This window comes from Gorilla gorilla, chromosome 13 (assembly GCF_029281585.2).
Source record: "Gorilla gorilla gorilla isolate KB3781 chromosome 13, NHGRI_mGorGor1-v2.1_pri, whole genome shotgun sequence".
NCBI classification, from domain to species: Eukaryota; Metazoa; Chordata; class Mammalia; order Primates; family Hominidae; genus Gorilla; species Gorilla gorilla.
In genome coordinates, this window is record NC_073237.2 from 124,985,443 (window position 1) to 125,003,786 (window position 18,344).

At 46.2% G+C, this 18,344-nt stretch overlaps 1 protein-coding gene across 11 annotated transcripts in view; it reads left to right on the forward strand.

Annotated features, from left to right (window-relative positions):
- SPTAN1 (spectrin alpha, non-erythrocytic 1) overlaps nucleotides 1-18,344 on the forward strand; it is an 80,817-nt gene that overhangs the window by 46,833 nt on the left and 15,640 nt on the right. For 6 of the 11 annotated variants that reach the window (XM_031014315.3, XM_063697062.1, XM_031014313.3 and 3 more), the window contains 15 exons: nucleotides 581-616; nucleotides 4,006-4,053; nucleotides 4,789-4,880; nucleotides 5,484-5,628; nucleotides 5,746-5,927; nucleotides 8,057-8,156; nucleotides 8,305-8,502; nucleotides 8,583-8,729; nucleotides 9,326-9,429; nucleotides 9,574-9,736; nucleotides 12,163-12,294; nucleotides 12,558-12,695; nucleotides 13,825-13,929; nucleotides 16,077-16,285; nucleotides 18,079-18,199. In XM_031014315.3, coding sequence (XP_030870175.1) covers nucleotides 581-616; nucleotides 4,006-4,053; nucleotides 4,789-4,880; nucleotides 5,484-5,628; nucleotides 5,746-5,927; nucleotides 8,057-8,156; nucleotides 8,305-8,502; nucleotides 8,583-8,729; nucleotides 9,326-9,429; nucleotides 9,574-9,736; nucleotides 12,163-12,294; nucleotides 12,558-12,695; nucleotides 13,825-13,929; nucleotides 16,077-16,285; nucleotides 18,079-18,199 — 1,920 coding nt within the window. Of the gene's footprint in view, nucleotides 1-580; nucleotides 617-4,005; nucleotides 4,054-4,788; nucleotides 4,881-5,483; nucleotides 5,629-5,745; nucleotides 5,928-8,056; nucleotides 8,157-8,304; nucleotides 8,503-8,582; nucleotides 8,730-9,325; nucleotides 9,430-9,573; nucleotides 9,737-10,102; nucleotides 10,118-12,162; nucleotides 12,295-12,557; nucleotides 12,696-13,824; nucleotides 13,930-16,076; nucleotides 16,286-18,078; nucleotides 18,200-18,344 lie in introns of all 11 variants that reach the window. The other 5 variants (XM_031014304.3, XM_031014309.3, XM_031014312.3 and 2 more) reach the window with 1 other exon arrangement.

Here is an 18,344-nt window from a genome sequence, read left to right on the forward strand (position 1 = left end):
TTTTTGGTCTTTTTTTTGTTTATTTGTTTTTTAAGAGATAGGGTCTTGCTTTGTTGCCCAGACTGGAGGTCAGTGGCTTTTCACAGCTGCAGTTATAGCCTACTGCAGCCTCGAACTCCTGGCCTCAAGCAATCCTCCCACCTCAGCCTCCCAGATATCTAGGACAACAGGCATGCAACACAAAGCACAGCTCTAAAAAAAAAAAAAAGTCTTCTGTCTCTTCAGTTTTCTGAAACTTTTTCTATAGCTGTCTTTAGGTTCATTTATTACCCCTTTGCAGACAATCTTATGAGTACAACATAAAAGTTGGTGGTTTTCTTATTAAATTTCTTTATTCTCTCCATTTCTTCTACTGGATAAAAAATTGGAATTTTTCTCTCCCCTGTTTGTTGGCTTAATTTTTCTTAACCAGCCTTGTAGTTTGTTACCAGCCAAACTATGGAGGGAAAATGCTGTTTTGGTTAATGTATTAGTATCTGGGATCTCCCCTGGGGGAAACTAGAGTCATTCGCTGGAAAGGCCAGGTGCTTTGTTTCATGGTCAATTGCTTGGCTGCCTAAATTCCTCTTTCTTTGAATAGGATGAAACTGATTCCAAGACAGCCTCCCCGTGGAAGGTAAGAACTCCTTTGCAAATTATTGTTTTCAAGAGTTTTGCGAGATCATGAAATACGTCCTTTTCTGGTGTGCCTTTCTCTGAATATTCAGCATGTCTTAAGTCTTTAGTCATTTCTGGACTTGTTTGGGCTGCTTTCTTTCTGTATCTGTTAACTCTAAAATGTGATGCTTAATATACAAAAGCAGAGTGTCTGTCAAATGCTCAGTACAGTTAGGTTGCATTGATTACCCATGTTGGTGCAGGATATGCTGCAGCAGGGAGCACTCTCGTTGGCAGGGTCCCACCAGTAAGAGGCGGTCCAAAGGGAAATGATGTGAACACGAGAACAACTACACATGTAAAGGAGGGCAGGCCTTCATTCACCATCTGCCTGGCCTCTTTATCCTGTGGCCTAAGAAAGGCTTCAGAGATGCCCAATACAGAGATGTAAAGGGAGGAATGAGATGTTTCCCCACTACAGTAGACATTTTTCTGGACAAATCTGGGTGTGAATATGGCTTAACCAGAATGGGCCATCCCTGACCAAGAATACAGGGAGAAGGTATGTTTTTTTGTTTTGTTTTGTTTTGAGATGGAGTATTGCCCTGTCACCCAGGCTGGAGTGCAGTGGCGCAATCTCGGCTCACTGCAACCTCTGCCTCCCCAGTTCAAGCAATTCTGCTGCCTCAGCCTCCCAAGTAGCTGGGACTACAGGCATGTGCCACTATGCCTGGCTAATTTTTGTATTTTTAGTAGAGACAGGGTTTCGCCATGTTGGCCAGGGTGGTCTTTAACTCCTGACCTCAGGTGATCCACCTGCCTCAGCCTTCCAAAGTGTTGGGATTACAGGTCTGAGTCACAGCACATAGCCAGGGAGAAGGTCTTTTTTTTTTTTTTTTTTTTTTTGAGACGGAGTCTCGCTCTGTTGCCCAGGCTGGAGTGCAGTGGCACGATCTCAGCTCACTGCAACCTCTGCTTCCCAGATTCAAGCGATCCTCCTTCCTCAGCTCCCCTAGTAGCTGGGATTACAGGCATGCACCACCATGCCTCCTAATTTTTGTATGTTCAGAAGAGATAGGGTTTCCCTGTGTTGGCCAGGCTGGTCTCAAACTCCTGACCTCGGGTGATCCACCTGCCTCGGCCTCCCAAAATGTTGGGATTACTGGCCCGGCTGAGGTTTTTTATGTGATACATTTATAACTGTGATATTGTGTAACTGGTTGCCTGTGTAACTGGTTGCCTGTGTCTCAGTTCTAGCATCTTCCCTCCTGACCCAGCTCTTCAGGAATACATCACTTGAGTTACAGGCAAGTTAGAGAGCAGATTCTGACTTTATAAAAGTAGATCTTTTGGCTAGGTGTTGTGGCTCACACCTGTAATCCCAGCATTGTGGGAGGCTGCCACAGGTGGATGAGCCCAGGAATTGGAGACCAGCCTGGGCAACATGGCAAAACCCCGGCTCTACAAATAAAAATAAAAATGTTTTAAAAAGAAGAAGAAAAAAAGTAGGCCTTCTCCTCATTAGTACAGTGGTGAGTTGACAAGCAAATAAAAAACAAAAAGTAAAAAGAAATTTTAAAAGTGTGTCCCCAGAAATATGAAGAAAGCATGAAAACCTAAAAACAAAAAGCCTCCCCCCAACAACCCTTCCGTGTCCACCTTTGAACCCGCTCAGTCACCTTGTCTGACCTCTCCTGAGGACCTAGGCTGAGAGGGGTCTGTGTCTTGTGGCCTCCTTCCCCCACTGGCTCTGACTATTCTCCTCATTAAGTAGATTTCTAACTGGGCCAGGCATGGGTATACACCTTTCCTTCTATTCAACTTTCTCTCCTTTTCTCACTCTTCCCTTTTCTTAAGTAGCAAAACTTGGTCATTGATTATATGAATGGGCAACAGCCTTACCCCCTCAACAGAATGTTTCTGATAACATAAGTATTCTTTCAGAAATTTATTTTAGATACCTTTATAAATCCCAATACCTCTTATTGGAGACAGTGGGTCCACCTTCTGACTCCTATAAACACACGAGTTGAAAATGTCACCTAGGGATGCCATGAGGACATCTGTGTCCAAGCTCAGCCCTCCTGCCCTCCTGTTCTTTTTTTTTTTTTTTTTGAGACAGAGTCTTGCTGTTTCGCCCAGGCTGGAGTGCAGTAACGTGATCTCAGCTCACTGCAACCTCTGCCTCCTGGGTTCAAGCAATTCTTCCACCTCAGCCTCCCGTGTAGCTAGGATTACAGGCACCCGCCACCATGCCTGGCTAATTTTTATATTTTTAGTAGAGACGGGGTTTCGCCAAGTTGGCCAGGCTGGTATTGATCTCCTAACCTCACGTGATCCACCCGCCTTGGCCTCCCAAAGTGCTGGAATTACAGGCGTGAGCCATCATGCCCTTCCTCTTGTTCTTTACTCAAAGGGTTGTGAGCATTATAACCTGGGCCAATTAGAGTTTCTTTCCAATGAATTGGGTGGGCTGTAAGATCCTATGGGACTTTATTTATTTGTTTTTATGTGTATTTTATTTATTTATTTTCGAGACGGAGTCTTGCTCCGTTGCCCAGGCTGGAGTGCAGTGGCGCAATCTCAGCTCACTGCAACCTCTGCCTCCCAGGTTCAAGCAATTCTCATGCCTCAGCCTCCCAAGTAGCTGGGATTACAGGCTCACACCACCGTGCCCAGCTAATTTTTGTATTTTTAGTGGAGACGGGGTTTCACCATGTTGGTCAGGCTGGTCTCAAACTCCTGACCTCAGGTGATCCACCCACTTTGGCCCCCCGAAGTGCTGGGATTACAGGCATGAGCCACCATGCCTAGCCCTAAGGGACTTTAGGTTTTTAGAAGTAGCTACATTGTTGAAAGCTACGTTGTTGAAATGTACATTGTTGAAAGCTAATTCACTGCTTTATCTTTTCCCTCTGGTAGAGCCGTTGCCCTTCAACGGGGATACTATTAAAAAGAACAGCAACCTAGTAACTATAATTGGAGATGAAAGTGATTATTAGCGCTCCTGGCTGTTAAACAGTCTCAGCTGCCAGCATTTGTTAAATTTAGGGTTTTTTTTTTTCCGGAATGTTCTCCTGTAGTATAGACAAGAAAATGACACTAATCATTAGTCTTTTAGATATTTTTCTGTCCAACTAGCTGCTAGAATTGTGGTTTTTACCATTCTTTTTTCACTCTTCATCAGATAAAATTAATTACTCAGTTGAGTCTAATTGTGCACTTTGGGTATTTTCATGACATTCTAGTACTTGACACTTCTACTGATGTCTCTGTTAAGAATGTTGACAGTATCCCTTTAAGGTAATTTGGGTTGATCACAGGGACCTAGTCAATGACACTTGCAGCTCAGATCTCTAATCGCCAGACACTTGATTAGTTTTGCCTTCTGCTTTCCTCCCTACCTAGTCTGCTCGTCTGATGGTTCACACCGTGGCCACCTTTAATTCCATCAAGGTAAGAAGCAGTGACCAGCTCCTCTGATCTCCCCTGGTTTTCTCCACTATCTTCCTTCCCTGTCTACAGCAGAGCTCTTGTTCTTGTCAACCGGGTGACCTGTGACATATCTCACTCTGCTGGGTCCAAGCATGTCCTAAGTAAACATCAGCACACTCATGGCCGCTGGGTAGCTTGGTGGCTTTCCTGGTCAAGAGCCCGCCAGTTCTCAACAGTGGAGCAAGCCTTCCCTCTGATTTCCAGCAGGGCAGGGAGCTGGAAGGAGCACAGTCTCAGTAATGCAGTGAGCGGCTTCCTTGCTGCCTGCAGTGCGAGGTCCTGTGGCGTGTCGGCTCTTCCCAGGCCTGCTCTGGCCTGAGAGTCTGCTGATTGGGTGTTGGGAGGCAGCAGACTCGCTGGGATTTCTCTACGCAGCTGTGACTTAGGAAGCAGTTGCCACCTGCCAGGCCCCAGGCTAGGAGGTGAGAGTAAGGAAAAGTCAGCTGTGTCTCTCCTGCTGCCTCAGAGAGGATGCCTAGGTCAGGTGTTTGTGGGTGTTGAAGCTGTCAAGCACAGCTAGTTTTGGCTTGGCTCTTACTGGAATATTGTATACTAATTTATTCAGCGAGGAAGGTTGGAAACAGGAAATTATATGTGCCCTAGCATCTCCTTCAAACAAAGTCATTTTCCCAAAGTCTGACTGGGGGCATGACAGGAGAGGGAGTGCAGTGGAGCTGATGTTTTGCTGTCCTGCAGGAGCTGAATGAGCGCTGGCGGTCCCTACAGCAGCTGGCCGAGGAACGGAGCCAGCTCTTGGGCAGCGCCCATGAAGTACAGAGGTTCCACAGGTGAGGGGTCAGCCCTGGGCTGGGAGAGGGAGAAACAGGTGACTGCTGGTTTCCTGACAGCCCCCAAGCTTGCTGACTGAGATCCTAGAGCAACTGCTGGCTCTTACTGATGTTTATATGTGACACAGGGTGGGTGCTCAGTAAATCCTGCTAAGTGAATTCTTTGGCTTTTTAGAGTTATTGGTGGTAGCCACAGACAAATATACAAATGTCAGCTAAATAAATTTTTTTAGGCTGGGCGTGGTGGCTCATGCCTGTAATCCCAGCACTTTGGGAGGCCAGGGCAGGCAGATCACCTGAGGTCAGGAGTTCGAGACCAGCCTGGAGAAGCCCACCTCTACTAAAAATAAAAAAATTAGCTGGGGATGGTGGTGGGCGCCTGTAATCCTAGCTACTTGGGAGGTTGAGGCAGGAGAATCACTTGAACCTGGTGGGGGCGGAGGTTGCAGTGAGCCGAGATTGTGCATTGTGCTCCAGCCTGGGTGACAAGAACGAAACTCCGTCTCAGTAAATAAATAAATAAATAAAATTTTTTTAGTGTCTGTCCTGTAATCAAGGCAGTTGTACTCGGCATTTCTTAACCTGAATGTGTCTCACCTTTAGAGATGCTGATGAAACCAAAGAATGGATTGAAGAGAAGAATCAAGCTCTAAACACAGACAATTATGGACATGATCTCGCCAGTGTCCAGGCCCTGCAACGCAAGCATGAGGGCTTCGAGAGGGACCTTGCGGCTCTCGGTGACAAGGTGAGAGGACCCAAAGTCATCTTCTGTCTGGCATTTTTGCCCCAGAAAGAGCAGAGTCTTCTGTTCTGCAGAGCATACCCCCTTACTGCAAGCTCATTCACCACTTTCTTCCCATAGGTAAACTCCCTTGGTGAAACAGCAGAGCGCCTGATCCAATCCCATCCTGAGTCAGCAGAAGACCTGCAGGAAAAGTGCACAGAGTTAAACCAGGCCTGGAGCAGCCTGGGGAAACGTGCAGATCAGCGCAAGGCAAAGTTGGGTGACTCCCACGACCTGCAGCGCTTCCTTAGCGATTTCCGGTACGGAGCCATGTTCACTCAGACTTCTGGAACATAGAGCCTTCTTTGTAGGGGTCATTTTTATTGTGAAAATAGTACATGCTCAGCAGGGTACAATGGCTCACACCTATAATCCAAGCACTTTGGGGGGCCGAGGCAAGTGAATCGCTTGAACTCAGGAGCCGGAGACCAGCCTGGGCTACATGGCGAAACCCTATTTCTATTATAAAATTTTAATTTAAAAATCAAAAACGGCTGGGCGCAGTGGCTCACGCCTATAACCCCAGCACTTTGGTAGGCCAAGGCGGGCAGATCACCTGAGGTCAAGAGTTCAGGACCAGCCTGGCCAACATGGCGAAATGCCGTCTCTACCAAAAGTACAAAAATTAGCCAGGCATGGTGGCAGGCATCTGTAATCCCAGCTACTCAGGAGGCTGAGGCAGGAGAATCGCTTGAACCTGGGAGGCGGAGGTTGCGGTGAGCCAAGATCGTGCCACTGCACTCCAGCCCGGGCAACAAGAGTGAAACTCCATCTCAAAGAAAAAAAAATTAAAAACAGAAAAAAGTAGTACATAATGTAAAATAGTGAAACTACTGAATGCCATATTGTTAAAAATAAGTCTCTGCAGCCGGGCATGGTGGCTCAGGCCTGTAATCCCAGCACTTTGGGAAGTCAAGGCAGGTGGATCACAAGGTCAGGAATTCAAGACCAGCCTGGCCAATATGGTGAAACCCCATCTCTACTAAAAATACAAACCAGCCGGGCGTGGTGGCACACTGGCACACACCTGTAATTCCAGCTACTCGGGAGGCTGAGGCAGGAGAATCATTTGAACCTGGAGGCGGAGGTTGCAGTGAGCTGAGATCGCACCACCGTACTCCAGCCTGGGCAATGGAGCAAGACTCTGCCTCAAAAAAAAAAAAAAAGAACAAGTCTCTACTTTCCTATCCAAGTATGGGCATACCCCCTCTCATCCCCTTGCCATATGACATTATATTTTTCCCTAGACATATATATATATATATATATATATATTTTTTTTTTTTTTGGAAACGGAGTTTCGCTTTTGTTGCCCAGGCTGGAGTGCAATGGTGCGATCTCGGCTCACCGCAACCTCTGCCTCCTGGGTTCAAGCGATTCTCCTGCCTCAGCCTCCCGAGTAGCTGGGATCACAGGCATGCACCACCAAGCCCGGCTAATTTTGTATTTTTTTTAGTAGAGACGGGGTTTCTCCATGTTGGTCAGGCTGGTCTTGAACTCCTGACCTCAGGTGATCCACCCACCTTGGCCTCCCAAAATGCTGGGATTACAGGTGTGAGCCACTGTGCCTGGTCGTCTTTTTCTTCTTTTTATTGAGGTAAAGGCCACGTAACATACAATTAACTACTTTAAAATGTGCAATCCAGTGACATTTAATGTATTCACAGTGTTGTGCAGCCACCCCTCTAGTTTTGGAACATTTTCATTGCCCTAGAATAACATTCCTTAACTAATCACCCCCTCTTCTCTCTTCCCCACCCACTAGGAATCCTTTATCTGCTTTCTGTGTCTATGGATTTGCCTCTTCTGGACATGTCATATAAAAGGAATCATACCATATCTGACCTTACACACTCAGTTTTGTGCCCTTGTGGTTGTACAGCTGTGAGAAACTGGATCAAATGCATGCCCAGGCCTAGGGCTTCAAGGGTTAATCCTAAAGAAAGGCTTTTTCTTTTTTTTCTCTTTTTTTAGAGACAGGGTTGCACCACATTGCCCAAGCTGATCTTGAATTCCTGAGCTCAAGCGATCCTCCTGCCTCAGCCTCCCAAAGTGCTGGGATTACAGGCATGAGCCACCACGCCTGGCCAACAAAAGCTTTTTCATTTGAAGCTATCAAAGACTTAATTGTAGCTAGAACTTGTTATTCTGGAGGGTGAAAAGATCTTAATTATAAACCTACTGACTTTTCCTCTGAGAAATTTGGACTTTTAAAAAAATAACAAGAAGTTTTTTAACACTTTGCCCAAAGACCTAGCCTCATTCAGTAGATCAGATTAACCCAAGATAACTTTCTGAGGCAAGAATTATGTCATTCTCTGTTTTCCTGGGCAGAAGATCTCCTTACCAGGTAATATAATAGCTATTTTTCTGGGGTGCTGGTTTCCAGGGACCTCATGTCTTGGATCAATGGAATACGGGGGTTGGTGTCCTCAGATGAGCTAGCCAAGGATGTCACCGGAGCTGAGGCGTTGCTGGAGCGACACCAGGTGGGTGGACCTGCCTGCTGAGTAGCAAAGACATGGCTGCTCTGCAGGGCCCTAGAGGCCTCATTCCCACCCTTTGTGGTGAGTCGGTGGTTGACGTCAGAGTGGGCATCTGCTGCCAGTTACCTAATCCCTTCCCTCCTTTTGGCAGGAACACCGGACAGAAATCGATGCCAGGGCTGGCACTTTCCAGGCATTTGAGCAGTTTGGACAGCAGCTGTTGGCTCACGGACACTATGCCAGCCCTGAGATCAAGCAGAAACTTGATATTCTTGACCAGGAGCGTGCAGACCTGGAGAAGGCCTGGGTTCAGCGCAGGATGATGCTGGATCAGTGCCTTGAACTGCAGGTATGTGTGCTCCTGGTTTCTGACCAAGTGTTTCCTTGCTGAAGGGCCTCATTTTCTCACCTGCCTCTTGCCCTCTTTAGCTGTTCCATCGGGACTGTGAGCAAGCTGAGAACTGGATGGCTGCCCGGGAGGCCTTCTTGAATACCGAAGACAAAGGAGACTCACTGGACAGCGTAGAGGCTCTGATCAAAAAACATGAAGACTTTGACAAAGCGATTAACGTCCAGGTGAGGCCTCTGGACCATGGAGTTGGAGTCTGGATTTTTCCTGATTGACATCTGTTTCTTGGCTTATATAGTCACTGTTATATCTCCAAGGAATACCTGCATTGTTTAAGAAAAATATGTACATAAATAATCTTTAAAACTTTGTAGATTCTGGTATTTCTGAGATTTTAATAATGGGGGGTGCCACAGGAAAAAAAAATATTATCAAAGGGATAGAAAACAAATGTGTGGGTAGGTAAGGGAATAATGAACAAACAACAAGGAAGATGTAAAACTTTGATTTATACGTCACTTTGCTGTAAATCTGACAGCATTTTCCTATTATCAGGCTTAATTTTGTTCTGTTCTGATATTCTAACACCTGCCCCACCTGAGTGACCTGGAGACTTCTTGAGTTAAACTCTACTCTAGTAATGAATGAAATCAAGCTTGCTTTTGGCGTTTTACACTCTTGCTTCTAAAGTGTCAGTGTATTCTGATCCTGCCAGCAGCTAGTTCTCAGTCACCCAAAATAACTATCCTTTTCTCAAGACCGGCAGTCCAGGCAGGGCCCAGCCGCAGGCCCACCTTGACCTCACGCCTTTGTTTTCTGACAGGAAGAGAAGATTGCTGCTCTGCAGGCCTTTGCCGACCAGCTCATCGCTGCCGGCCATTATGCCAAGGGAGACATTTCTAGCCGGCGCAATGAGGTCTTGGACAGGTGGGTGTCCTGTGGCACTGACATAGTCACCAGCCCTGAGAGGATGCATCCCCTCATACGAAGGCCCAGGCCTGTTCTGTCTCCCCACTTCCTTCTCCACGGTAAGATATGTTCAGGTTGGATCTCATGGTTTCACTCTTTCAGGTGGCGACGTCTGAAAGCCCAAATGATTGAGAAAAGGTCAAAGCTGGGAGAATCTCAAACCCTCCAACAGTTCAGCCGGGATGTGGATGAGATTGAGGCTTGGATCAGTGAAAAACTGCAAACGGCGAGTGATGAGTCATACAAGGATCCCACCAACATCCAGGTAAGCTGAAGTGACTGGGTGTTGGTCTTGATGTAGCCTTATGTTATCGAGTAGATTTTGTTAAATAAAGCATTTATAAAACAATCTCCTTGCACCCATGGGAAGTCAGTGAAAAATATTTTAGTAAGCCCAGCCAGTGGGAAAGCGCTAGTCAAGTTTCAGAGCCATTTAAAAGTTGCCTTCCTCATTTGTCTCCATTAAAACTATTTCTGCTGTAATAAAAGTCTATAGAATCCCCCTTCTATTACTGTTCCCAAATGCTGAGCTTCCTGGGGGAAGTATGACAAAATGAGTTTCTACTTAATAGCTGATATGTGTGTCCACATCAGTGTACTGAACTCTTGTTCTTTTAATCTGTTTTTGTAGCTTTCCAAGCTGCTGGTAAGTTTTTAATTTTTTTAAGAGTTAAATGAGCTCCAGTATTTGTGTTACTCTGCGTAGATTATTGTTATTATTGTGGTCACACGGTTTGCTGGTGTCTCTTCATCCATCCTTTTCATTTCTAATCATCCATTACACTCCATTCAAGTGTCCACAGCTGTGGGATGTGGCTTTCTCTGTTGTAATTAGCCTGCAACGCCTTACTCCCCCTTCTCTCCCCCAGTTTATCACTTAGTCACATTCTGTACAGTGTTTGATTTGCGGGGCAGTAATTGACCATTTTCTTTCAAGGAGTGCTTCCTTTTGAAGATGGAACATCAGCTTCAGCTTTTTCTGTGTAGACATTGGCTCAGACTTGCTATGAGCTCATGGTGTTCGGTGGCCTGGGCGGGGGAGGCCAGTCTGGTGTGAGGGTTTTAATGCATACCCACTCTGGCATCCAGAGGTGCCAGTCAGGAGAGGAACAGCTAGAGAACTGTAGAGAGACGGATGATCTATTAATACCTCCAAATCTTCAAGGAACACAAATGAGAAGTTAAGATAAAAGCAGACATCACTCAACAGGTAGTGAAAGGAGACTTCAGTCAACATGTAGCTCAAAGTTGCTTAAGCGGGTGGAAGAAATGAAGATAGAGAAGAGAGTAAATGGGATTTGAACCAAAGGGTGATCAGAACAAGGAACAGAAGAAGAGGGTAATGGGACTTTTGTCAGGATATCTGAGTGTTTGAGACCCTTTTTCTTCTTGCCTTTGGGATCAGGCGGTGGGAGAACGTAACAAGGACATTTCATGTTAGTGCTGAATTGAGCCAGATGGCTCCATCCTTTGACAGTTGCTGCCTCTGAAATGAAACATTTGATGCAGAATTCCCCAACACTACTGCCTTTTAGTTGTTTTTTTTTCCCCCCCAAATAACATTCCCCTGAGACCCTGCATTTCTTACCCAGCCAATTGTTTTTCCCAGAATTGTGGCACAGCTGCTATGTCCTTGCAATTGTCTCTTGTAGCATTTCAGTACCTTCTGTTTCTTTATGGATTCATAAAAACCATATCAGGCGCCCAGGATCTGGAGCCCATCCTTCTCCTAGCCCTTTCGTTTCCCAGTAAAATAAATTCCTTCCTGCAGTCAAGCCTGGGTTCTGACAGTATCCCAGTGTTTTGATTAATGACAGCTACCTAAGATAAATCAACAAAGCCAATGTCTGTAGTAGCTGTAGATTTCTCCTCTGTCAACAGAGGGAAAAGACTGACCATCAAATATTATTTTGCTGGTTATTACAATTTATGTTATGAATTTTGCTTAATGGTGATTTCTGCTTTAGATAATGAAATGTCCATATGTATCTCATTCATTACAGCCTGTCTCCAATAAGGAGAAAGCCATGGATGGAAATTGATGTACAAGCAGATTCAAAACTGAAGTTGGCCATTGCCATCTTCTGGAAAGTGTTAGGAAGTGTGTAATTCTAGGGCTTCACTCCCAAATAGCTAGCATAGCTACTGCAAGAATTGATTTTTTGGCCAGGCTTGGTGGCTCATGCTTGTAATCCCAGAACTTTGGGAGGCCAATGCGGCTCGATTGCTTGAGCTCGGGAGTTCAAGACCAGCCTGGGCAACATGGTGAAACCCCATCTCTACAAAAAATAGAAAAATTAGCCGGGTGTGATGTCATGCACCCATGGTCCCAGCTATTCGGGAGGCTGAGGTAGGAGGATTGCTTGAGCCGAAGAGGTTGAGGCTGCAGTGAGCTGAGATTACGCCACTGCACTCCAGCCTGGGCAACTGAGCAAGACCCTGTCTCAAAAAAAAGGACTTCCAGTTCATCTACTCCTGAGCTAGTACATTTTCTTCCTCCTTTGCTAACTCCCCAAGAGATGAACCCTAAAATATTTCATACAAACTCCAATTGCCTTCTGTTAAAAACGTTGGCATTTACCCCAGTTCTTTATGTTTGCTGCCACTCCCTCCCTCTGAGAACCCCCTTCCCCCTGAAAAGACATAACCTAGCAGGAACTGGTTTGGAAAAAATTTTTTTGGTATTTTTAGAGCAAGCACCAGAAGCACCAGGCTTTTGAAGCAGAGCTGCATGCCAACGCTGACCGGATCCGTGGGGTTATCGACATGGGCAACTCCCTCATTGAACGTGGAGCCTGTGCCGGCAGTGAGGATGCTGTCAAGGTATGGCCCACCAGCTCCCGGTGCCCGGGGAGGAAGATGAGCACCGTCACTGTCAACCTGATATAATAACTTGGACATACAGTGTTAAGACACTAAATGGATTATAGAAGACTTTAGGCTGAATTACAGATGGGGAATGCTAGTGAGAATGGCTCCTATGAGTGTTTTCCATTCTCTTCTCTTAGAAGTTCTCAAATTGAGCTTTAGGAGAGGGATGATTCTTCATAGATTTCATCTCTTTTTGGCTCCCTTCTGTTCCCCAGGCCCGCCTGGCTGCCTTAGCTGACCAGTGGCAGTTCTTGGTGCAAAAGTCAGCAGAAAAGAGCCAGAAACTGAAAGAAGCCAACAAGCAGCAGAACTTCAACACAGGGATCAAGGACTTTGACTTCTGGCTGTCTGAGGTAACACTGAGTGGTTCCTCTTCCCACCAGTGGGGGATTTCTAGTCATTTGGCACAGTGGGTCCATCAGTGCCCAAAACCACGAAAAGGCAGGGCTCACCAGACACCCCTTTTGACAGAAACCTTTAGTATATATGAGTTGCATGCCGTAAGGGATTTATGAGCAAAGGGAGTGAATGTTAAGAGAGCTGACTTGTAGTGGCACTTGGACTACAGGTCACTCACGTCCATAGGGAAGGCAAATAGGAAGAGATTATGGGTAGTTATATGGCATGCAGCTCTAACAAGCCTATGCCAGGTTAGAAACCAAGATAGTAGCATCTGGGAAGCCAGAGTCAGTCATGTATTCTCCATGGAGAATGTTTGGAAAGCACAGACTATAAAAACATAGAGGTTTTGGCCAGGTGCAGTGGCTCACGCCTGTAATCCCAACACTTTGGGAGGCTGAGGCAGGCAGATCACTTGAGGTCAGGAGTTCGAGACCAGCCTGACCAACATAGTGAAATCCTGTCTCTACTAAAAATACAAAAATTAGCCAGGCGTGGTGGCACGCTCCTGTACTCAGGAGGCTGAGCAGGAGAATCGCTTGAACCTGGGGGGTGGAGGTTGCAGTGAGCTGGGATCACACCATTGCACTCCAGCCTGGGCAACAGAGCGAGACTTCATCTCAAAAAAAAAAAAAAATTTTTTTTTTTTAATAATTGCGTAAGTTTATCATAGAGCCATGCCATAATGTAAACATTCCCATATTGTTGGACATTGAGGTGTTCCCAGCCTTTTGGTGTATATATTTTGCTGTAGTGAATATCTTTGAATATTAATCTTTGCCCACACTGCTGATTCTTTCCTAGGGGGGTTTCCTTGAACTAGGATTGCTGTGCATTTTGCCTTTAGCTGTAGTATTTACTATGAATAGACTCTGGAGTCTAGGTTTGACTGACCGAGTGGAGAGAGTGTCTCAGGCCGGGCAGGCTGATTGGGGTGGCTAGGAATCACAGTAACACATTGTGATGGAGAAGTATTCAACTGTCCAAGCAAGGCCCTGGAATAGCCACTGGGCAACCTGAATTTTCCAGAATGCTGAGTATACACCACACAGTAGCCTTTGCTTTTTGTGTTTTCACTGCCAGGTGGAGGCCCTGCTGGCATCCGAAGATTATGGCAAAGACCTGGCTTCTGTGAACAACCTGCTGAAAAAGCATCAACTGCTGGAAGCAGATATATCTGCCCATGAGGTAAGCAAAGGGAGGCGGGCCAGGCCCGAGTGCCTGGGACGCAGCTCTGCCTGACTCCTAAGGAAAACAAGTGTGTTTGAGAAAAGAGAGTGACTTCTTTCACTTAAAGCAGCCATTCTCAAAGGTTATGGCCTCAGGATCATTATACACTCGACAGTTATTGAGGGCTCTTGAGAGATTTTTATTATGTAGGTTTTATCAATGTTCACCATTATTAAAAATTAAATAAATTTTAAGGCCAGGTGCAGTGGCTTACGGCTGTAATCCCAGCACTTTGGGAGGCCCAGACATGCAGATAGATCTCCTGAGGTCAGGAGTTCAAGACCACTCCGGCCAACGTGGTGAGACCCCCGTCTCTACTAAAAATACAAAAATTAGCCAGGCGTGGTGGCGGCTGCCTGTAATCCCAGGTACTCAGGCGGCTGAGGTAGGAGAATCACTTGAGCCCAGGAGGCGGAGGTTGCAGTAAGCCAAGATCGCGCCACGGCACTCCAGCCTAGGCAACAGAGCAAGACTCCATCTCAAAAAAAAAAAAAACGCTGAATTCAGGTTGTGGTGTTTTGTATTGGATGAAAATTCAGTTTTACACAGGTAGGTAGGTAGAAAAGGGAGGAATATTTTGATTCGGGTAAGTGTGAATAATTTTCTTTGATACTTTACCAAAGTCATAGTTTCTTAAAGCTTAGCTGTGGTCAGGTACAGTGGCTCACACCTGTAATCCCAGCACTTTGGGAGGCCCAGGCAGGCAGATCATGTGAGCCCAGGAGTTCAAGACCAGCCTGGGCAACGTGATGAGACTCTGTCTGTACAAAAAAATACAAAAATTAGGCTGGGCATGGTGAGTCATGCCTGTAATCGTAGCACTTTGGGAGGCCGAGGCGGGTGGATCGCCTGAGCTCAGGAGTTCGAGACCAGCTTGGATAACACAGTGAAACCCCGTTTCTACTGAAATACAAAAAATTAGCAGGACGTGGCATGTGCCTATAAATCCCGGCTACTTGGGAGGCTGAGGCAGGAGAATTGCTTGAGCCCGGGAGGCAGAGGTTGCAGTGAGCCGAGATTGTGTAACTGTATTCCAGCCTGGGCGACAGAATGAGACTACGTCTCAAAAAAAAAAAAAAAAAAAACCACAAAAATTAATTAGCCAGACGTTGGGGTATGCACCTATAGTCCCAGTTACTTGGAGGCCGAGGCGGCAGGTTCACTTGAGCCCAGGCAGGAGGTCGAGGCTGCAGTGTGTCATGATCACACCACCACACTCTTGGATGACAGAGCAAGAAAAAAAAAGTTGTTGGGGGGTTAGTTGCGAAGTGGCCCCTGAAACCTTGTCAGTAAACTTTTTATACTGGATTATATTAAAACCCACTGGTCCATCTTGGGCTTTGAATGTAGCTCTTACCTGTGCATGATTTTGTAACATCATGCATGGCTCATTTGGTAAATATTGCTTCACTGAGTTATGCCTGTTCTATATGTTGACACGTGATTATATGATATCAAAACATTGCAGTTAATACCACCACCAATTTCATTAGAAAAATCTTCACATATTAGGAAGCCCTCAGGCTCCTGGTGGTGGGTGTAAGTTTTCTAAAATTCTAACTTTCTCATAAAAGTTTGAATTTTATCATCAGTAACAAACTGTCAGTATTCTTTGAAGTGACAGGCTCACTTTATTTATTCTGGACCGAGTATCTGTGAGATACCAAGTCTGAATGACCATAGTTTGTTCGGTGGTTGTTCTTTCAAGTACAAAAGAATGGCTACTCAGTAAAATTAACTTTCACTGCCTTTTTAAGGACATTTTTAAGTGAAACAGCATTTTTTTTTTCACTGTGAGTGGGTGGCAGTGAAGAATCCACTTCTGCTAGTAGTTTGCCACTGCCTTGATTTGAGCTAAAGCACCAGCATGTCCCCTCCTTCTCCATTGTTTTTGTACTATCAGTGCAAATGTCCACACAGTAAAAAATAATAATGTCTTATAATGTTATGAAAATAGTGTGAGTTGATAGAATGCCAGAGGTCCACGTAACAGACTTTGAGAATATCAACACTCCACATCTCAGTAAGGAATTCCTGAGTTCTGATGTTCAAGCAGATAGCTGTGGGAGACCCAGTTTCTGACCCTCTTATGTCCCCTGCCCCAGGATCGCCTGAAGGACCTGAACAGCCAGGCAGACAGCCTGATGACCAGCAGTGCCTTCGACACCTCCCAAGTAAAGGACAAGAGGGACACCATCAACGGGCGCTTCCAGAAGATCAAGAGCATGGCGGCCTCCCGGCGAGCCAAGCTGAATGAATCCCATCGCCTGCACCAGTTCTTCCGGGACATGGATGACGAGGAGTCCTGGATCAAGTATGTCTTCTCAGCCCTCTAGAAGGCCCCTTACGCCTGTAATAGTGGGCAGCAGGAACCACAGGCTGACTGTTGAGTGGTGAGGCTGGAAACCCTGCTGGACTGGGATCCCAGCTTGGGCACACAGTCGTGGGATGCCTCAGTGTCTTCCCAGGGTTTACAGTGATGATAATTGGCGGTGGTGGTGATCCATGCTGGCTACATAGGCCCTGTCTAGACCCTGCCTTTTAGATTCCCGTGAAAGTTAGTGAGTTTGTTTCTGAGCTTCTGGAGAAGATCACTTCTCCAAGGAAGGAGTTGCTTTTTTTCTTATTCTCTATCTGTCCCCGAAAATGTCAGTCTACTGATTCCAGTTGATGTGGCAGGTAAACAAACATTTTTTTTTTCTGAGATGGAGTCTTGCTCTGTCACCAGGCTAGAATGCCACCATGCCTGGCTAATTTTTGTATTTTTAGTAGAGACAGGGTTTCACTATGTTGGCTAGGCTAGTCTCGAGCTGACCTCACCTGACCTCAAGTGATCCACCCACCTGGGCCTCCCAAAGTGCTGTGATCACAGGCATGAGCCACTGCGCCTGGTCAGAAGGCTTTAAGGAAGTAAGGAATTAAGAGAAAGGATTTTGTTCTTAAAAGACGTTTGTGGCCGGGCACAGTGGCTCACGCCTGTGATCACAGCACTTTGGGAGGCTGAGGCGGTTAGATCACTTGAGATCAGGAGTTCGAGACCAGCCTGGCCAACATGGTGAAACCCCGTCTCTACTAAATACACAAAAATTAGCCAGGTGTGGTAGCAGGCGCCTGTAGTCCCAGCTGCTTGTGAGGCTGAGGCAGGATAATCGCTTGAACCAGGGAGGCGGAGGTTGCAATGAGCCAGGATTGCACCACTGTACTCCAGAGCAAGACTCCGTCTCAAAAAAATAAAAAATAAAAATATAAAAATTAGCCGGGCATGGTGGCACGTGCCTGTAATCCCAGCTACTCAGGAGGCTGAGGCAGGAGAATGATTTGAACCTGGGAAGTGGAGGTTGCAGTGAGCCAAGATCGTGCCACTGCACTCCATCCTAGGCGACAGAGCAAGACTTTGTCTCAAAAAATATATATATTACTTATATAGCTGGGTGTGGTGGCTCACGCCTATAATCCCAACACTTTGGGAGACCGAGGTGGGCAGATCACTTGAATCCAAGAGTTTGAGACCAGCCTGGGCAACATGGTGAAAACTCATCTCTACCAAAAATAGAAAAAATTAGCCAGGCATAGTGGCGCACACCTGTGGTCCCAGCTACTCCAGAGGCTGAGGTGGGAGGATCACTTGAACCGGAGTGGCGGAGGTTGCAGTAAGCAGAGATCATGCCATTGCACTTTAGCCTGGGCAACAGAATGAGACTCTGTCTCAAAAAAAAAAAGTGTGTATATATGTATATATATAAATATCTTCATATATTTACAGACATATATTGATATATTAATACATATTTAGTATACATGATTGATATATATTGATATAATTTGATAGGGCTCCTCAGGGCAGCACTAGTGATGCCTCCCATCCTCCAGTGCATCCCCAACCCTCCAGAATCTGGACACACAGCAGGGCTCATAGATGCATAGATGGACAGAGGTTCTTGGTCACTACTCATTTGGGAAGTAGAGGCTTTTGTTGTTCAGAAAACTGGCAAGGATTTTCCCAGAAAGATTAGTAGATGTCTGTGAGGTCCACAGTTGACCTGATGTCCCCACTTGAAAGCAGGGAGGTGCAGAGACCGACTGTGCTGTTTCCCATCTCTCATTCAGGGAGAAGAAGCTGCTGGTGGGCTCGGAGGACTACGGCCGGGACCTAACCGGCGTGCAGAACCTGAGGAAGAAGCACAAGCGGCTGGAAGCAGAACTGGCTGCGCATGAGCCGGCTATTCAGGTAAGGAGGCCGCCTTCTGGCCAAGAGGGCAGAGGTGTTTGAGTGGGCCCCAGGGGACAGACAAACCCCTTGCGCTTATTTCACTGAGGTCCCTAAAGTGTTCATGACCCCTCAGTCCAAACCTGGAGAAGTCCCAAACTTGATG